This window comes from Rhamphochromis longiceps, linkage group LG6, assembly GCF_057381845.1.
Source record: "Rhamphochromis longiceps isolate RC_006_pf linkage group LG6, R_longiceps_female_GT1.1, whole genome shotgun sequence".
NCBI lineage: Eukaryota > Metazoa > Chordata > Actinopteri > Cichliformes > Cichlidae > Rhamphochromis > Rhamphochromis longiceps.
Window position 1 is genome coordinate 4,836,239 of NC_140562.1, and position 20,313 is coordinate 4,856,551.

The 20,313-nt window shown below is 43.1% G+C and overlaps 1 protein-coding gene across 1 annotated transcript in view; it reads right to left on the minus strand.

Annotated features, from left to right (window-relative positions):
- tenm3 (teneurin transmembrane protein 3) overlaps positions 1 to 20,313 on the minus strand; it is a 179,457-nt gene that overhangs the window by 50,517 nt on the left and 108,627 nt on the right. Inside the window, exons 14-21 of the mRNA XM_085409014.1 lie at positions 12,977 to 13,123; positions 11,232 to 11,362; positions 11,060 to 11,148; positions 8,338 to 8,457; positions 7,223 to 7,355; positions 6,913 to 7,041; positions 1,837 to 1,968; positions 1,586 to 1,721 (exon numbers count right to left, since the gene is read on the minus strand). Of these exons, the coding sequence (XP_085265140.1) occupies positions 1,586 to 1,721; positions 1,837 to 1,968; positions 6,913 to 7,041; positions 7,223 to 7,355; positions 8,338 to 8,457; positions 11,060 to 11,148; positions 11,232 to 11,362; positions 12,977 to 13,123 (1,017 nt within the window). The remainder of the gene's footprint in view (positions 1 to 1,585; positions 1,722 to 1,836; positions 1,969 to 6,912; positions 7,042 to 7,222; positions 7,356 to 8,337; positions 8,458 to 11,059; positions 11,149 to 11,231; positions 11,363 to 12,976; positions 13,124 to 20,313) is intronic.

Sequence of the window (20,313 nt, forward strand, 5' to 3'; positions counted from 1 at the left end):
CCTGACTGCTGCACAACACAACTGATGGTCCCAACTCCATTTAGAAGGCAAGAAACTCCCCCAATGAACCCTGACAGGCTCACCTGTGAAGTGAAACTATTTCAAGAGACTACATCATGAAGCTCGTTGAGAGAAGGCCGAGGGTTTGCAGCGCTGTCAACAAAGCAAAGAGTGGAAGCTAAAATATGAGACATAATTAGACTTATACATCAATTTTTAATAAAGAAAAAACATTAAATCAAAAGATGTGTCCAGTGATTAGAGTTGGTCCGACTCCCGACCAGGGCGGGGCGTCTGTATCCAGTAAGCGGCTCTAGGCAAGACAAGCCCCCCCCCCCGATGCTAACCAAGCCTACCTTGGACATGAGTGAGAGACATAAAAATGAAGCTATACCGACTAAGACGTTGCCAAGATTAACAAGGTGCATCAGTTGTTGAGGAAACAGCACATGCTGATGAGAAACGGGCTACTGGAACAAGGTAGCATAAGTGGGCAAGAGATGAAAATAGGGCACTGTTGGAATGCTACTACGCAAGTAATCCCAGCAGAAGGGGTTACATGCACAGGATGAGGGATCCAGAGTGACAGCGAAACAACTAGTAACAACTCCTCTACATGGACGGCATCAAGCTGTATGCCAAGCATGAACGAGACATTGATTCACTGATATACAGCAGCAACACTGTAATGTCATTCGGACTGGAGAAGTGTAGTAGTCAGGTAGTCAGAACCGAGGGGATCGAACTACCAGATGGCAACACTGCAGACATCGAGGACAGCTACCAGTACCTGGGGATCCCACGAGCAAATGGGAACCATGAAGAGGCCGCTGGGAAAGCTGCAACCACCAAGTACCTGCAGAGGGTCAGGCAAGTCCTGAGGAGTCAGCTGAATAAAAAGAACAAGATCCGGGCCATCAACACCTACGCCCTGCCCGTGATCAGGTACCCTGCTGGGGTAATAAGCTGGTCAAAGGAGGCGATGGAAGCCACTGACATCTAAGACGAGGAAGCTCCTGACCACACGTCCAGCACCCTGAGACTGTACACTCGGCAGAAGGAAGGAGGCTGGAGACTAGTGAGTGTCAGTACCACGGTCCAGGTGAGACAGCGAAGGCAACGATGGCATCTGGATTTATATTTAACATGAGGAGTTCGTATGGCCGAGCCATTTTGTTTTGTCCCCTGAGCAACAGGTGGAACTTCAAGTTCTCATAGAAAGAGCTCCTTGTTGATATCGCTGTTGTTGTTGTCAGTTTTGGTGCTTTAGACACACCACATTAGATGATGGAAAAATCAAGCCTCTGCATTTATGAGTGAAAAGAGAATATTACATGTTGTAAGTTTCAAAACACTTTTTAACATATTTAACACATTAACATCCAACTTCAGATAAACAATTTAAGGAAGAAAAAGATGAGATTGTTAGAAAAGTGTCTGCGAACGTGATTAAACTAATGCTGTTTCATGCAGAGTGGCAGTGACACTGTTTAAAGCCCTATATGTGATGCTGAGGATTTGTCAGATACCAACCCTTATAGCAAATGCCCAAAACTGCCTGTATTTTCTATTTGTACAAACTTACCGACTGCCTCTGATAGTCCATAGACACGCTGGCCATAGGCATCTGTCTTGTCCCAGATGAATGTGTATGACAGATTTGGTTGTGCAGGGAACCATTTTTGGAAGAGGCGGCCCACCACTGCCACCATCAGGTGAACCTGGATTGACAGGAAAGGGTTAACTTCATGATACTGATTAATTCACAGAAAACAGTAACGGTAGGCATTTGTCTTAGCTGTAACTTGAAATGCTGGGAAATATCACTCATCACACCTTCATCAAATTGAAAGGTATTGATGTCTGCGTCATGGTGACTTTCAGCACTGGTTTATATCCTGCTGCTCTGGAGCTAAGGTAGATCAGGTTTAGATCACTGCCAGGTATTGATGTTTGTTCTTGTAGAACCTACAGAAAGAAACGAAACACACCAGACACATCAGTACCCACGGTTCCAAATGGTAAATGGCCTGGATTTGTATAGCGCTTTACTTAGTCCCTGTGGACCTCAAAGCGCTTTAGCACTACATTCAGTCACACACACATTCACACACTGGTGATGGCAGCTACATTGTAGCCACAGCTGCCCTGGGGCGCACTGACAGAGGCGAGGCTGCCGGACACTGGCGCCACCGGGCCCTCTGACCACCACCAGTAGGCAACGGGTGAAGTGTCTTGCCCAAGGACACAACGACCGAGACCGTTGGAGCCGGGGCTCGAACCGGCAACCTTCCGATTACAAGATGCCCCATTTCAAAACTATTTCAATCTATTTTCCAACTCTAAGTGGTTCACAGTACTGGACAAGCTAGCTTTATTTTCATTTATATGTGTGAATGACACAGGGCAGCACGGTGGTTAGCACTGTTGCCGCACGGCAAGAAGATCCTGAGTTCAATTCCACCATCAGGCCGGGGTCTTTCTGTGTGGAGTTTGCATGTTCTCCCCGTGTTTGCGTGGGTTCTCTCCGGGTACTCCGGCTTCCTCCCACCGTCCAAACACATGCAGCTTGTGGGGATAGGTTAATTGGATAATCCAAATTGCCCATAGGTCTGAATGTGCGAGTGAATGTGAGTGCGAATGGTTGACTGTCCCTGTGTGTTGGCCCTGCGACAGACTGGCGACCTGTCCAGGGTGTACCCCGCCTCTCGCCCTATGACAGCTGGGATAGGCTCCAGTGCCCCCCGCGACCCTGAAAAGGATAAGCGGAAGCGAATGGATGGATGGATGTGTGAATGACCAGAAAAGTGTGTACTAATGCAACTGCTGTAAATGAAAGGCTGTTCAGTTTCCCTAGAACTATAAAAAATAAAAATAAATGAAGCTTCAATACGGTCGATCGGTGGATCTCACGCACAAAGACATAAAACAGATCATAACGATACTTCTGTGACCTTTCTGATAGCCAAAGTGAGCCAACTGTGTGTTCAATGATGGCTGTCCACAGTGAAAAGAGATGGCCTCTTTTACTCCTTCTTCACACCACCTGTCTCCTCTGTCCCTTTGAAATAGGGTAGATGTGGTTAGAGTGATGATATCAGCTGTGTTGGCCAGCCTTCCCTGCATTGAACCCACTGCTTTACCCGTCCCCTGCAGCTGAGCCACAAACCACACTCCACCACATTCCTGATTAGGGATGGGTACCGGTGTCCGGTTCTGACATAAACGGTAGTAACCAGACCGAAAAGCAGCGCACATTTCGGTGCTTTATTTCTGTGCTTTATTTTTCCTGAGCTGTGATACACTTCTAGCCAATCATTTTACGTTTCCGAGGATAGTAGGCGGGGCCAGGTACGTACGTTCAGTTAGAGCAGCGCTACAGATTAAAATGCCCAAGGCGAAGCGGTCAAAGTCTGGCTGTACTTCACAGCAAAAGATGCAAACTCAGCAGCAACAAGTGCTTTAAGCTGATACTGTGATACTGTCAAAGGAGGTAACACCAAGAATCCGATGAAACACCTGGCGACGCATAGCGGTTTTTTTTGTTAAAAGCAGAGAAATGCGCCGTATTTGACAGCTTGCTGCGAGACCTCACACCGAGCACATCTACTGCGGGTGTGGTGCCTGTTATCTGACCCGGAGTTAGCAACATCTCCCAAAAACCCGAAGAGGAGCGTCCTGGCCCCTAGCCCTGCCAGTGTAGCAGAAATGATGAGGATGATGATGCAGCAGCAGCCGTTCTTCTCTGCGTGAGTAGCTTAATGTTGCACGTGTATAATTTACGTTGAGTAGGCTAACCACGTTATTACATTAATGCATGTAAGGTGAACTAGCAAACATCATCATAGCTACATGCGGCTGTCCTCTTGTTTGATGGCAGATACTCCCTTCACCCTGGCCAAAAAGGCTAAAATGACCAAAGAAAAAGTGGAAACCAGTTAAACATGAGAGGTTTTGGACAAAATTGGTATTTTTTCCATTGTTTAAGCACTGCTTCCAGCCAAGAGTGATGCCATATAGGCCCCATAGCTGCAGAAAAGGCTAACATTGTTATCTTTTTACAAAAAACAGCTGAACATGAGAGGTTTTTGGACAAAGTGTGTGTTCTCCATTCTTTAAGCACCGGTTTGAGCACCAGCACCGTTTCAAAAGTACCGATTTGGCACCGGTATCGGTACCGATGCTCCTGATGAAGTGCTGTACTAAGCGCAAAATTGCTGTCGATGCCAAGTGCGGCAGACCCACAATAAACTTTCAGAGGAGTGACTCAGGAGACTACCAATGACAGGGAAGAATGCCACTGACTGACATATGAGCTGCTAGAGCTTCACCCAGGCAACCAGAACCAACAATCACAGTCCCAGTGTGCATGCAACTTAATAGCCCAGTACAATTGACAGCCTTGCATATTCATGCCATAATTCTGCTCCCTTCACTTTCTTCATGTTCTTTATTTATTCATTTTTTTCTTCCTAACATCCTTGTACAGGTTCAGCTTGGTTTCATCAGTCCAAACATTTTCCTGCCAAAGTCTTTCAGTTGTTTTCTGGCAAAATCTAATCTTGTCTTTTTGTTCTTGAGTGTAACCAGTGGTTTGCACCTTGCTATAAAGCCTCTGTTTTAGACTTTGGTGTTCTCGATTAGGTTTTATGTTGTGAATGTTTAATTTAGAAACCGAAGAAACAATTCTGCAAATCCTCTTTCACTTGCATCAACGTACATGTGGACCTCAAACTGGGAGCTACGAAATAAACGTTTAACACACTGAATCAGTTCCAGATATTTTATCTGCTTCTTTTGTCAGACAATAATCAGGACATAGGCACCTGGGCAAGCCGCTGCTTGTCAGTGAACGGTCCATTTACCTTGGAGATTCTCAAGATGAGATTATGTATAAAAAATTCCATTATTAATGAACAGTTAATGCACGCAGTGGTTCTCAAACAGCATGGCACGCCCCACTGCTGGGGTGCAGAGCTCTGACAGGTGGTGTGCAGGTTACCTGGCAGAAAAGTCATGCAGAACTACTGTTTACCATCGGAATCGCTTCTATGGCGGAAAGAAGAAATTTGCAGCAGTTATGTTAATAATATGCGCATCTGCTGAAAAGCTGCAGGCGTGTGGACGTCAACAGCCGCAATAAAGAAGTGTACTGAAAAGTGCGAACGGGTCTGTCGCGCATCGTTTGCAGTGATGCTGAAACCCAGGACTGGGGCACGAGAGACCCGACCACGTGTTCGCACTTTTCACTACTCTTCTTTATTGCATCTGTCGACTTACACTCGCCTGCAGCTTTTCAGCTACAGCCTACACACACCAGCAGCAACGACAGGACCCAGTTCATTCTGTTTTAAGCCGGCGAGGCGTGATTGCAGAGGCCGCTCAGGTGCGCCCGCCTCCCCCACAGCCACGCTGCAGACCACGCCCCGCCACAGCTCTGCAGTCAAAAACTCTCACTAAATTTCATCTGTGTTCACAAGTTTTATAAGACTAACACTGAACTTTATTCCATGTTTGGCAACGTTCACATTCTGTTTCACTTGTTGTTTGCTGAAACTGCTGAAGGATTCACCGTGAATGAGTTTATTATCCAAATAAAGTTGCAGCTCGGCTTTTCTGTCATTGCTTTGTTTAGATGAGGTGTGAAAATCTTTCTTCCTGTCATGTGAGGATGATGTGAAAAGTTTGAGAACCACTGAGTTAATGTAATACTTTTGTTAAACATAAATAAAGATGAAAGTCTGCAGTTGAATCACATTTTGATTGTGAAGAGAAACTGATGTTTGTGGTGCAAATGCAATGCAGAAGTGTAAGCAGTCACAAATTAGAGAGCTAGATTAAAAATAGCAGCTGGAAGCTGTCTCGACATGCCATCGAAGACGATCAGCGACATTTAAATCTGATGATGTTTTTATGGTTCTTTTCCCAGAACCATAAATACGAGCAGGTCACAGGAGTTGGTCCTAAAGCTTTTGACATTGCCCCCCTGCAAAGCTCTGCCTAGTGCCTAATGACTGCCATGGAGTTAGAACCAAAAGAAGTTATTGAATACAAAACAACAGAAAAGAAGACTGAGTTTCATTTCCAGGTACACAGCAGAGACTGCATGTTCCTGATTTGCTTGTGATTCTTCCACCTGCTGCAGTTTACTTCCACAAATCTAGAGGTATGAGTTTGTCTCAATGTTTGTACTTTTTAGGTCTAAACTACAGCATTTCAGGGGTCTGTCAATAAACATTTAAAAAGATACACAATTAAACTCCAAATGAGACAAAAAGAACTCCTATCCTAGCGATGTGAGGTAAATGATCTACAAGCAACAGGACAGAAGCTGAGAAGACTTCTGAAAAGGGAGAGAGAAGAACTGATTGAGACTACGTTGAAAAAACAGTCCTGAGGGAATACTCCATTTGCAGTGTTATACTTCTCAGCTGCACTATTGCCTTTTCATTAGCTGCGCATTTAGCATTCATTACAGATCCATTTCATGCCTTTAAGGCCGGCCTCACTGCCCTCCCTCTAATGGAGCCAGCTCCACCAAAAGCTAAGGAGCAGTTTTCCATTTGCTTGCTTTTGATCTACACTCGAACATGTGCGCACACACACACACACACACACACACACACACACACACACACACACACACACACACACACACACACACGTCCACACAGATAGATGTGCTGTCCTATTCATGTGCAAAGACACTGGCTTTGTTTTTTATATGGACAAACACATACAAAACACATATGCATGTTTTAATCTGCTCAACCTAAAGATTTAAGTTTGCCAAGTATAACACAGCTGGCACAAAGTGTTACATTATTTTTACATTGCAAACTTATTCACAGACAGAGAGATCATACTCAAAGTGTCTTAGCTCCCATTAAAGTCCTCTGATTGATTCATTACCTGTGTTTCAGGTATGATGGGGCCATCTTCAGGTGAGCTTCTGTAAAATGTAGACAGAGGAGAAGCAACAATGACAGGACTCGGTCTGATGAAACCACTCAGGTCACAGCTGGGAATGTCATTTTCCTCCTGAAACAGCCAGACACGACATGTGTCGGTCACTGAATATGGAAAGGTGAGCTCAGCAGTCACAGCACTGATTCAATTATTCATTTAACCCGAATACATCTGTGATAGAAAGAGTAAATGAAACAAAGGTCGTATCTGCATATTCAGTGCAGTGTCAACAGTCAGACCCTCAGTCGTTCACCTTCTTCATCACAAGCGTGTCCATCACATAGAAGACATTCCACGGCACCCAAACAGTTCTGTACTGCGTGAGGAAGGGAGCACGCTCAAAGCTCAGTGTGAGGGATGCCCCGCCATTGGCCAGAAGATCAAACCTGTCAGCACATCATCGTCAAACAAATGTGTACAGTGAGTGCTGGGAAACAAGACGTGTGAGTACCATGCAGCTGAATTATACAAGCTTTAATAAGGAAAGCCTCTTAATTCACTGTTACAGAATATAAGAGTGGATTTGCAAACTTCAGCAGGACAAAGACTCTTAAACTTTCATTTGTGACGGTGTAATTGGCTCATTAAATTCTGTGAGTGTGCTGATGTGCATCTTGTGTCTATATATTGTGTGCATTACATACCTACAGTTGGAGTGTGTGAGCACGTTTGTTTGTGTGCAGGTGTGTGTGTTCAACAGTGACTGAGTGCGTCCCTGTGAATCCAGTGCATTTTAAAAAGCGTCTTCCCCACACGCTCACACGTTCTCTTCAGCTGACGTGAGAATGAAGAAGCTGTGTGAGCTGAGGTGGGAATGTAAGAGCACAATGTAGATGTCATTCTCCCGTTGTTGGCTGTCCGTTTTTGTGTTTGTGTGTGTTTATGTATCTTTGTGGGGACCAACACTGTTATGGGGACAAAATCCTGGTCCCCACAAGTTAAAGGTGTTTTTTAATGTCAGGGTTATAATTAGGTGACAGTTAGGTTTAGGCTAAGGGATGTAAAAACACGGTGTGCACGCGTGTGTGTGTGTCTGATTGTGAGGGGGTTACTCAGGAGACCCCCCCCCCCCCTGCTGGGCATTTGAAAGAATGCAGGTTTCACATTTACATGGAGCTACATCCACTTTTACTTTCAGGATATGTTTCACACACATGCAGATCATTGATATGAAAATGGTTTCATTCTAGTTGTTGGTGGAAACCTCCATGAAGGAGCCCTGTTTACCACCCTGGTCATCAAGTTTATTTAGTGAACAGACGATGATTAACATCTGTTTTAAACCACTGCTGAGAGGAGACATTTTTGGAAAAGGCACAATGTTTGTATAAAAGTGTATGAAAATATTAATAATGAATAAGTACACACATGCCATCCTTGCGTGTTATAGTGTATCCATGCTCAGGATAGTGAACAAATGTCACGTTGACTCCAATCAGAGGTGTTCCATCAGCTGTCAGGACCTGACCTCGAATTATCGACACCAAGCTAAAAAGAGAGAAGAGAGCAGAGAGAACTCGTTTACTCACACTGCCTGCAAGATTTACTTAAAACATTACAAAATGTTTAATGGCAAATAGTTATAATACATAAATAAGCCCATCAAGAAGTGAAATTTCCCTGAGTCCCTGTGGCTGAGCTGGAAAACTGTCTTAAGAGATGGAAACACTCACAGCTCACCGTAGCTCTGCAATGTTACTCATTGTGATCGAACTGCAGAGTCCACTGAGGGATAACTTAAAAAACGACAACGGAGGAACTTCTGAGTAATGCTGATGTCACCACGGTACTTACAGTACATGTTGTCGTTTGCATCGGTGTTTATGTGTTTTCTGTTACTGTGTGGTTATTGTGGAAAAAAGAACCACATGCATCTGCCGGGTTTTGTCGGCCTCGTCTCTTGTTCCCGTGTTCAGTGTTCCCTCTCTCTCTCACCAGTCAGTCATGTTCCCATATCTATTTTTTCCCAGTCCAAGTGTCAAGCCTGCATGTCTTGGTCTTTGTTGCCATGGTAATCGGACTTCCTGTTTTATTTCCACAGTCTCTCGCCCTCTTCAGTGTGCTCAGTTTTCTCCCTGTCTGATTAATTCCAGCTGTGTTCCCTCAGGTTTCCTGTCCTTATCCCCGCGCTCCTTGCTTGCCTTGTTATTCCCAGTCAGTTCCCAGTTTCAGGTTTTGTTTTCCTGTCTGATGCACTTCATTATAAAGTCACAAACATGTCAGACATGCTTGGATTGGATTTCAGTGTTTTAGTTTTTTCATCCCATTTTACTTGCTCCTGTGTAGAGCTGCTTTCACACACACACACACACACACACACACACACACACACACACACACACACACACACGCAAATAAAATTGCAAAAAACAAAATCATCTTAAACCCCCAATTTTTCCCCCACAATCATTTGCGATGCTCCATAAAATCCACATAAATATCATTGCACATACAATACCATGACAATAAGCTACAGGCAGTAATCTAACAATTAGCTTTACTAGCAACCAGTTCACAACTGCAAGATGTTTGAGCAGCTTACATTTATTTTCATGTAATTTAATTGGCAACTTGTCATATCTGACATCTAAAGGTAAAATTATTCCAGACCATGGTAAATGGTAAATGGCCTGCATTTGTATAGCGCTTTTCTAGTCCATAGGACCCCAAAGCGCTTTACACTACATTCAGTCATCCACCCATTCACGCACACATTCACACACTGGCGATAGCAAGCTACATTGTAGCCACAGCTGCCCTGGGGCGCACTGACAGAGGCGAGGCTGCCGGACACAGGCGCCACCGGGCCCTCTGACCACCACCAGTAGGCAAACACGGGGTTAGTATCTTGCCCAAGGATATTTGGCATGCAGCCAGGATGCAGCCTGGGATCGAACCACCGACCTTCTGATTAGTGGCTGACCTGCTCTGCCACCTGAGCTACAGCCACCCCAATGCCAGATGCTTGACATTTTTCAGTACTTTACCCATGCTTTGCCTGCTATCAAAGCACTGACCTTATAATTTGTGCGCAGTCTATCACCTGAGACACAGCTGACATTTTCTTCCAGAAGACCCTTACATTCCTACAGTTTTAGTCCAAAACCATTCCCTGCCCTGCATCTGAGTCGTCTTTTGTTAGATGTTGAGCATTTCTACCCATTAGAAATCACACGAGTTTTATCTCTGTGGCTGTAAGCCTTATCCTTAAAAGAGTACAGACACACACACACACAGTATATCTGTGTTTTCATGTCTAAAATAATCTTTTACGTTTGCAGGTACATCCCATTAGGGAAACACTGGACACTTTATTACAGGTTTGGTATTACAGGTTCTCCTCTTATGAAATATTCAGTAAATCATAAAAATATGACAAAAGCAGAAAGATTGCCAAACACAATTGCTGTCATGTTTCTTCCCTCTCAGTAGAGCTGCCTTTCAGCCTCTGTATTTGCAGACTGGCCCCTGTCATTCCCTGTTATCACTCTCAATGAATGCTATCTTTGAGGCAGGTGTGGGCAGGAATGGCTTTTGGCAAGGGAAAACAGCAGACCTTGAGCACTATATTTGGATTTTGCTAACATGTTTTATCATTTTCATGCCTACAGAAAGCAAAGCTAAACTACCACTTCTCATATTATGCTAAATAAAAATAGGATACACCATGACCTGCAGGCTTAAAAAATATTAGTCAAACAATCACAGAAAACAAGGACATCAATGAAACCTACTTTGACCTACGACTACAGATCATTTATGCTTCAAAGAGCAGTGCATGAGATATGAATATGTGTGATTTTTCCCTGCCAATGTGCAGGTGGAGTACATGGTTATTGTAACTGCTCAATAACACTGTGTGGAATGATGAACACGGGTGAATCCAGTTACTGCAGAGCTGAACCCATAAAATATGTCATGAAAAAAACAGTTTACAGTAAGATGTCTGCAATATCCAACAGTCATTTACAGCAAAGCAGTGTTTCCATGGCTTGGAATGAACATCTGCATGTGCATGCCAATGTTGCTGCTTTATCCCTAAAATGTAAGAGAAAAAGAAAAGAGAAAACACGACAGAAGACATGTTTACCTTTTATTAAAAGGATTTTCACCATTGATTATGTGAGTCGATTCAGGCCCAACTAGAAAGTGAATGCGCTGGTAGAAAGATCTGGCAGCCTAAGAAAAGCAAAATAAATAAATGGGTAATCTGATGCTGAAAGGTGTCGTCATTTTGTCGATTTCTGACGGGATCTTCTTACCTGTTGAGGAGGCACTGAGGATGGAGACTGGCTGAGCACCTCGCCTGGGTCAGGTGACCCTTTGCAGTACAGCTGATTCTGACAGGAAGGCTGCAGACAGCAGTCTGGATCCATGCAGTCAGCCAAGCCATCTGAAACATGCACAAGCCCTACAGTCACAAAGCTAGCACAGAGTTGGGGAAAACATAGTCGTTTAAAAGCTTTACATGTGAAATCTAATGAACAGCTTAACATGTTTCAGTTCATAGCAAACAAAGGCAGCATAGCATTAGCTGCAACAGCTACATAAACAATTTGTTCAGTCTTTCAGACAGAGGTTTCAATGACCAACAGACGGAAATGTACTAATGCACGTTTAAAATCTGCAGCATTTATATGATTTTATAAACTCTGGTAAGGTTCCTGGAGCCCTTTATATTTTGCATCCAAAAAGCCAGACTTCCTTGTAATTTTTTGAAGTGGTCTTAACCAGCAGGTCTTCAGTGCTTCTGAAAGCTTTTCAATTTTTTCTGCAGACAGCGGCTCCTTTATCACTCAGCTTTAGTGCTGTCCTCATGCGTACGGAGGAGGAGCCGCGCAACAGCGAGTGTCTACAGCCATCAGTGAAACATAGTGGACGCTCTGTCACATTTTCAGGCTGTACTTTAGCCAGTGATGTCTGTCAAACCTGATGGAATTATAAATGCAGGAAAATACGATCAGGTTTTGATCCACCATGCAGCCGATGCAGCGTGTGTGCACGTACAGAGAGACAAAGAAGGTGAGACAAGAAGAGCGACAGAGACAAATACTGTCAGCTGATAGGCTAGAATAATATTTAAAACTTTTAGTGTCTCAGAGGTTTTGCTTTAACAATATTATTGTTGTAGTGTCCAGATTGAAACACACAGACATAAGATTAGGTCAGACGAGTTAAAGTAGTCCCAGCTGTGTCACTGGCACAGTGCATATGTTGCTGGATAAAACAGCTGTTAGCTGACATATGTAATGCCTACAAAAGATCCAGTTCCCAGTAGTGTTGGTGCACCTTTCTACGGCACTGTCACAATAAGTTTCAGCATGCATAGATCAACGCTCAAGTTTGTAAATCAATCACAAGGTCGAACCATCTTAAAGCGCATCCTGATTTATCATTTTTCTAAACACTAATGGAGACCAGATTTGAAAAATGACAAAAAAGTAAAAATACTAGAGAGAGTGCAGGTTAGAGGCACTCAGACGTTCAGGCAGCCGTGCCCAGCCTTTACACTTTACTGGAACACAGCACATGAGTGTCTGCCCAGCAGGCAGCAGCACAGTCACCACCTCATCATTTATTCATCATCAGGCATTACTTTGAGCACCCATACATACACAGGCAAAGTAAGTAAGTACTCTTTTGTACTTACTCTCTCCCACTCTAACACAGTGTTGTTATCAGCTCTTGAAGTGATTGGATGGTACAAACTGATGTGTCATTTTTCCTCGGTCCCCTGCAATTTAATGCGTGTGGGAGGGGAGGGGTTTTGAGGGGGTGTTGCACTCACCTGTGCTTTTCAAAGTAATCTCCGACCACTTTCTAAAGCACCTGTCCACTGTTCATTTCTTCCTAATGTCTGTCTTTGTAGTCGTGGGAGGACGTTTGGATTATTGTGTCGCTAACATTTAATATTCTCCTTATCCTGTGTTCATTCAGCCGTCAAACAAATCTGTTCATACATTTAACCATCTGTCTCCCCACTTTTAGTGTATCTACACAAACATACCTCCTTCGTTGTCCTTGCTGTCGGTACATAGTGTTTCCATGGCAACGTGGCACCCCGCCCCTCTCCATCCCGACTGGCAGATGCAGTGCCATCCGCTGGCCTCCAAGGTGCATCGTCCATTGTTATTGCAGAGACCTGGACAACCCTCTGGGCACAGGGGACAAGCACAGTTAGCAAAGTCACAGCAGTGGGAATAAAGGAGGGGACCATGATGACCGTCAGGGTGAAGACAGGCTTAAACCTATATACGTCTTTGAAGTGAGGTGATGATATTTTTGTACTGAATTGCTGTGAGAGGAGATCATTATTATTTATTTAATTTAGGGCCACGTTCATGCTAAAAACGATACATATTCGGAGTTTCCCTCTTGACTTGGAAAAACCTCTGAAACAGCACCGAGACCATGATGGGACGAAAAAGTCAAAAACAGCCAGAGGGGCACTGGAGGCCCCCACAGGACTGAGTCTGGACTCTGCTGCACCACACTGAGCTGACTCTTCAATTCAAACATCTGACAAAACCCACCAACAAGCAAAAAATACACACATGGGCTACAATAAATATTCATCCAAAAGGATCAAATAGAAAAAATAAACAGGACTTAATTTTGGTTAAGCTGGCCTTTGGATTCTGATAGGGCTGAGACTGGGCTGGATCGGTGCTACAGCCAAAATCGATCTGTTTCATTCAACAAATGTTTATACCAGCTGTCAGTTTAGAACATTTTAGAAAACATCCCATCATAGTATAAATGCGGTTTCAGATGCTATTCAGAAATGATTCTAACAGACATAAAAGGTTGTTGGTGTAAAATGGAAATGCACAGAATGCAACGATTTCCAATAATTAAAACTAGAAAGTACGAGTGCGCGATATAAACGATATACGATAGAAACGATATAAATTTGGCCAACGATAGAGATTTTGACTATACCGCTCTATCGCGATAGCACATGTTGATGATGTCATCAAGCTGCGCCTGTTTTGGTTGAAAGCATCGCAGCGGCTAAAACCATTATCATCTGTAAATTATGACGGGCAACAGTCACAGCAAAGAGGTGAAGCACTCTTGAAATATGGGGAAAGCCAAAAACTGCGCTTCCTCCACTTCCGTAACAAGAATTCATTAATGTTGAATTCTCTCGCAGCTGCTCTGTTCCCATGTTGTTGCAGTATATTAATAACTAACCTCGTATTGTGGATGAATAATCTCAGTTGTTCTCCTGACTGAAGGTTGGCCCGTGTACAGCATCCTGCTATGCGATTGCATTTGTCCCTGACCACCAGAATCCCTCACGTTAACTTTTATCGAGTGGAAGAAAAGTTGGCTTCATCCTCCAGCTTCACTGTGCTAATGTTATGCTAACATAGCTGTGTCGCTAGCAATCACGTAGCACAACATTATATACCAGCTAGCCCAACTTCAGTAACCCTGCAAACGCCACTGCTGTTTAGTCTTCTGTCTTCATTATTTTGGAAGTGGTAGCAGAGCTGTACGTTTGAATTAGTTTCAAAAATCTCTCAGTCAGAACATGGTATGAAATGTTTAGGTGGAAACTAGCGAGCTAACTTCCTGTTAACTTGTAATTCAATAAATCTGTTTTCATGGATGCCTGGATGTTAAACTTAACTGTTACACCTGGTAAAGCAGCAACGCTGATGATTTAATTAAAGATGAAAGAATTTAGACTGTTTTTAACTTTGACTTTGGGACCTGAAGCTGACGGAGTTTTGGACCCAGATTACTCCGTGAAGCTCCTCACTACGGCAGCCGTAATGCTCTGACAATCCATCAAGCAGTGCGGCTTACCAAAGTTGTACTAAAACATTTTTAACAGATTTCTGCAGCCAAAATCGGTTCGAGGTCAGTAAGCACAACCAGAATTCATACATGAGGCACACTCTCGATTTTTGAGAAAATCAAAGGATTTCAAGTCCTTATAGTGTGGAAAATACATTATACAGAAGAAAAGAATATATCGAGATATATATCGTTACCGCACGTGCTTCAAATTATACCGCGATATGGATTTTAGGCCATATCGTCCAGCCCTACTAGAAAGCTGCAAAAAGCAAACGGAGAGGTTGTTTAATACTAAAGAAAACAACCAACCAACTGTTGGTGAGTTGTGGAACAATGTAAGATGTATGTAAAGTATTAGATTCATTAAAGATCTGATGATAGCATCTCAGAGAGGCTGTCTGTCAGAGTAAAGATGAATGACCAGGCTCAGTGTAAGATACAGAGGATCTGCATTCTTCCTATTAAAAGATTTTATTCAGATAAATTCTGTATTGATGGGACCGTATTTGAGGCTTTGGGCAAGACTTCTAAAATCACTGTTACTGGACACGTGAAATGCAGCTGCGTCCTTGAGGCTAAGGTTCAAATAGCAGCAGGTGATGATACTGTGGTGCATTAGTACACTAAGGCCACTAGATGACATCAAGGTAACTTCATCGTTTTTTCCCCAAAACAATAGTTTGTTTCAACATTTGCCACGTTTGTTGTGTGTGTTTGTACTATTTTCACTCTAAATTCTTTTGGAAATAATTGCACTCCGTCTTTTTTCCTACATTTTCTACATTTTCCAAAACTTTAAAAAGTTTATCTTCTCTCTCTCAGCAACTTCAGTACAAAAGTACCAGGCTTCAAAAACCCACACTGGTTAAATTCAGATGTGTATAAAGGCATTCAGCCCCGTTCGATGGACATTTCTCCAATTAATGGACTCACAGACTGACACACAAATAAAACAGTTAATTACAGTAGCCCACATGTGAGAGACACAGACTGGCAGACAGACAGACAGTCAACCTTTGGTGAAATGCACTGATGTTGTACTTTCACATGAACTGCTAGAACTGCCAGCAGCCAAAATGGCCACGGCGTGCTGCTCGGCTTTAATTAGTGCAAAATGAGAAGTTTTCTTTTCATCTGCGAACAAAGAAAAAGAAATGCTGCATAATAGGAAACAGGCCACAGAAACAAACCAAATGAATAAAGGCAAACGAAAAAAGTCTCAACATGTCAAACTGAAGGGTTTGTCTGTCAGAGGAAATGACATCAGAGGGAATTTTAACACCCAGTGAACTGACAAAGACTGAAATTTCCATTCAACAGGATGCTTGTTTCAGAAATATGGATTCATCTGTGCTCGTTCTTCTCGTCAGGCAAAGAAATAACGCAGCGAGTTTAAATCCATGTGAAAACACAACAGGTAGACATAAAGGCAGAGCACAAAGTATAGGGAGGACTGCGCGCTCCACAGACTATACTTTATGCCTCTGTTTGGCATTCCTCATTCACAAAATCGACAGTGAGGCTGGCAATCAGATAGGCTGATTATAACAGTGAGAACCAGAACCAAGCAAAGCCCAGAACAAGGAATGGAGATAAAGACTGGGGGGGAGGAAAGTGAAGACAGATCGAAGACAGGAGGACAGCAACTGGCTTATTTAACACATATATCAGGCTTGTGGATGCAAGACGAAACAGGAGTCGCACACCTTTGCTTTATGACTGTGCGTGCACTTTTTATTTGTATTCACTGCTCTCGTGTGAATCTATCTATGGTCTGTTTCGTGTGTGAGAGTCAGAGACAGGAAAAGGAATGACCAGAAAAAAACACAGAAATAGAATATACGACAATACAAGTCTAGCTAAACCGAGCACTGAGAATGACTGGAAAACAGTGAGCGAAAGGAAAAGACAAAACCTAAAACGAAATGGAGTTAACCAAAAATATGTTATAAAGCAGAGTGTGAAGTCATTGTATTCTGGGACAGTAAGGCCTTTATTGTTCTTTAGCAGGAGTTACCTTTATATCCTGAGAATAGGAGAGGGCACGAGGGAGAGAGGGAGGAAAATTAGGGAGAAAAGTAAAGTGAAACAAAACCAGCACTGCCAAATATTTAGTCTGTGATCGATAAATGAAGATGGCAACCAAAGGAAGAGGAGGCAGGGAGGAAGAGCTAGGATCACAGCAATGAAATGATAAAGAAAGAAGTTGAACCACAGCAGTGTAAATACGTCATTCACATGTTAGATCTCAGAAGAGAGAAGAAGGACAAAGCTAATGACAATGCAACAGCTGTCATGTTGTACACAACGTAGCTTCTGTTAATAAATACAACTGGTTTTATACTGACAAACTATCTGGTGCACGTTACCAACCTTCTGTAAGAGGATCGAGCAGCTGTCACCACAGCCTGTGCTGCTGTTCCTCTAAACTACTAGATTAAGGTCTTTAAAGCAGGAGGTGTAGCATAGTTTAGTGCACGATAAAGCATGTGCAGCCACAGAGATGAAGAAATGAACAAAATGCAAAAGTGCCAAAACAGTAGTTGGTTCCAAAAGTGAGCCATGACTCCCCTGGCCTCTTTAAAGCCACTGATGGACCTAGAATTTTGTCGCCTTGTTCTTGAGTTGGGTGTCCGTGCTGTCCGCCTGCCCACTCGCCCGGTGGGGTGACGACAACAGCCCATCAGCCTTTTATAGCTGAGGTGTGAAAACAAAGTTCTGCACTGCAGGTTTAATGTTACTTAACATGGCAGCCCGGGCGAGGTGTCGTCACTGATTTCTACAACTGATTCGATTCAGTTTAGGCTCAGACAGTCAGAAGTATTATGGATATGTACTGATAAATGATCATAATTATTATGTTTCTAACTATGTATACAAACAAAGCTGACACTGTGAGACTTCAGAGGTGTGAACATCACAGCAGATGTGTTTGTGTCAAAGCAACTGAGGATAAAACATGAAGGGGATTTTCCTGGCCGGGCTTTTATAGCAGATGAGCCATGAATCGACATGCGAACATTACCTGACGCTGCTGAGGTTTGATTAGAGACGCAGCTGAGAGTTTTACAATTTGGTATCATTTTAAAAAGTTTGCATTTCTTTGGTATTGAACGCCAGAAATGAGGCTTTCTAGTCGGAGGTCAAATGGAAAAAGCCGCGTTGACAGCGCTGAACACAGCGGCAGACTGATGCGTAAAAAGCAGCGAATAATGCAGAAAACAGATTTTATGGTAAACTGGTCTCTGAGTACACTGAGAGAGAGAGCTGTGCAGGAAGTGTGAGTTTATCCTGGTGGAAGCGAAACAGCAAAAGTAAGAAGGAAATAAATGACAATGTCTTGAAAACATGAAGCTACTTTTGATCTTGTTCTGCTGCTGGTTCAGTGAATTGTGGTCAGAGTGACGAAACCTGCAGCTTCAGAATCTGCCGGCGTTCAGCACACGACTGCGTTCACGTCTTTGATCGTTTGCTGCTTTAGCTGTTTGGTGGAAACAGTTTTGTGAGCTTTAAGCTGAGATTCTGGCGTTTCTGGCAAAATACATTTAAAAATCACTTCAGACTTGAATAGAATAGAATAGAATTCAACTTTATTGTCATTGCACATGCACAGGTACAGGGCAACGAAATGCAGTTTGCATCCATCCAGAAGTGCTTTAGTGATATAGATATATTACAATATATATTAGCAATAATAGTCGCTTTGTTTAAACTAAAATCGTTTGGAATCGGGGAATCGATTTTTTTAAACCCACTTCTAGTCAGAGGCCCAAATCAGAGCTGCAGGAAATTAACTGTTAATTAAAATTTGGGTCCAAAACACACTTTCACCTTTCAGCTAATACTAGCAGCTCAGGTGTTGGAGAAATTGTACTTACTCCTGGACAAATGTTTTTACCGTTAACTTTTTTCCATGAAGGAATTCAATGTTTTGTGAAGATTGAATCAGAACAGCGTCATGCTGGCAGATAGATAATCAAAACTGGGCTGACTCAGCAGGACCCTGTTTTAAAGAGATGCCTTTTCAGGCTGAAACTGGAGGCTGCATGAAGAGGTTTCACAGAGTTTGTTATATATATAAAACCCTGGAAACATGCCTGCAGAGCACGAGAATCAATACACAGAGCTGGAAGCAGATTTTAGGGAGAAACAATTTTGAAACTGGTTAAAAGAAACATAACTGTGGTTTTAGAAAATCATTCAGTGTAATTGTAAGAGTTAATACTGTGCAGGGTAGAGGCCTAAAACTCAGAGAATCAGTTGCTCGAGTCCTGCCAGGAAGCTATTTACTTCCTTAGCCTGCCACGCTCTGGGTTATCATCTCTGGAGAACTCCTTGACCTATCTCAGGTTAAACGCTGCTGGTTCCTGCTCGGTCACTTCATCTTCTTGCCCCAGCAGCCAACAGAAACGTCGACTTAGAGAATCCCTCCAGAAACAGTAACGATCCAAAAACGATCGTATATAACCACAATCACTTTGGTGGCTGATACTGCATTGCTATCCTAGAGCTCTGCCTCTGGAATATTTACAGATTGAATCTGTAAATATTCTTGGAATAACAGAATATTACTTAAAATAACACTGAAATTAAAATTGTACTTCTAATGATATGATTGCCTTGTGTAAACTAAAGTACGACTTACATCTTTAACGCAAAAGGCAATTGTGTGAGTCAAATTACAGCTGCTTAAATTCAGTGACAGTTATGAGAACATTTGACTGTGTAGCAAATACACGTGGACAGGACAAAGGAGGAAGCAGCTCACAGGAAGACCAGCAGTAAAGACACAGCAGATTTCTCTAATATTGGCTCCCTGTTAAATCCAGAATTCAGGCCCCATCTTATCTTAATGACCTTGTAGTACCATATCAGCCTATTAGAGCACTTCGCTCTCGCTCTGCAGGCCTACTTGTTGTTCCTAGAGTATTTAAAAGTAGAATGGGAGGCAGAGCCTTCAGTTTTCAGGCCCCTCTTCTGTGGAACCAGCTTCCAGTTTGGATTCAGGAGACAGACACTATCTCTACTTTTAAGATTAGGCTTCAAACTTTCCTTTTTGCTAAAGCATATAGTTAGGGCTGGACCAGGTGACCCTGAATCCTCCCTTAGTGATGCTGCAATAGACGTAGGCTGCCGGGGGATTCCCATGATGCATTGAGTTTTTCCTTTCCAGTCACCTTTCTCACTCACTATGTATTAACAGACCTCTCTGCATTGAATCATATCTGTTATTAATCTCTGTCTCTCTTCCACAGCATGTCTTCATCCTGTCTTCCTTCTCTCACCCCAACCAATCACAGCAGATGGCCCCGCCCCTCCCTGAGCCTGGTTCTGCTGGAGGTTTCTTCCTGTTAAAAGGGAGTTTTTCCTTCCCACTGTCACCAAAGTGCCCACAGGGGGTCACATGATTGTTGGGTTTCCTCTGTATGTATTATTGTAGGGTCGACCTTACAGTATAAAGCTCCTTGAGGTGACTGTTGTTGTGATTTGGTGCTGTGTAAATAAAACTGAGGCAAAGATTTCATGGTCTAC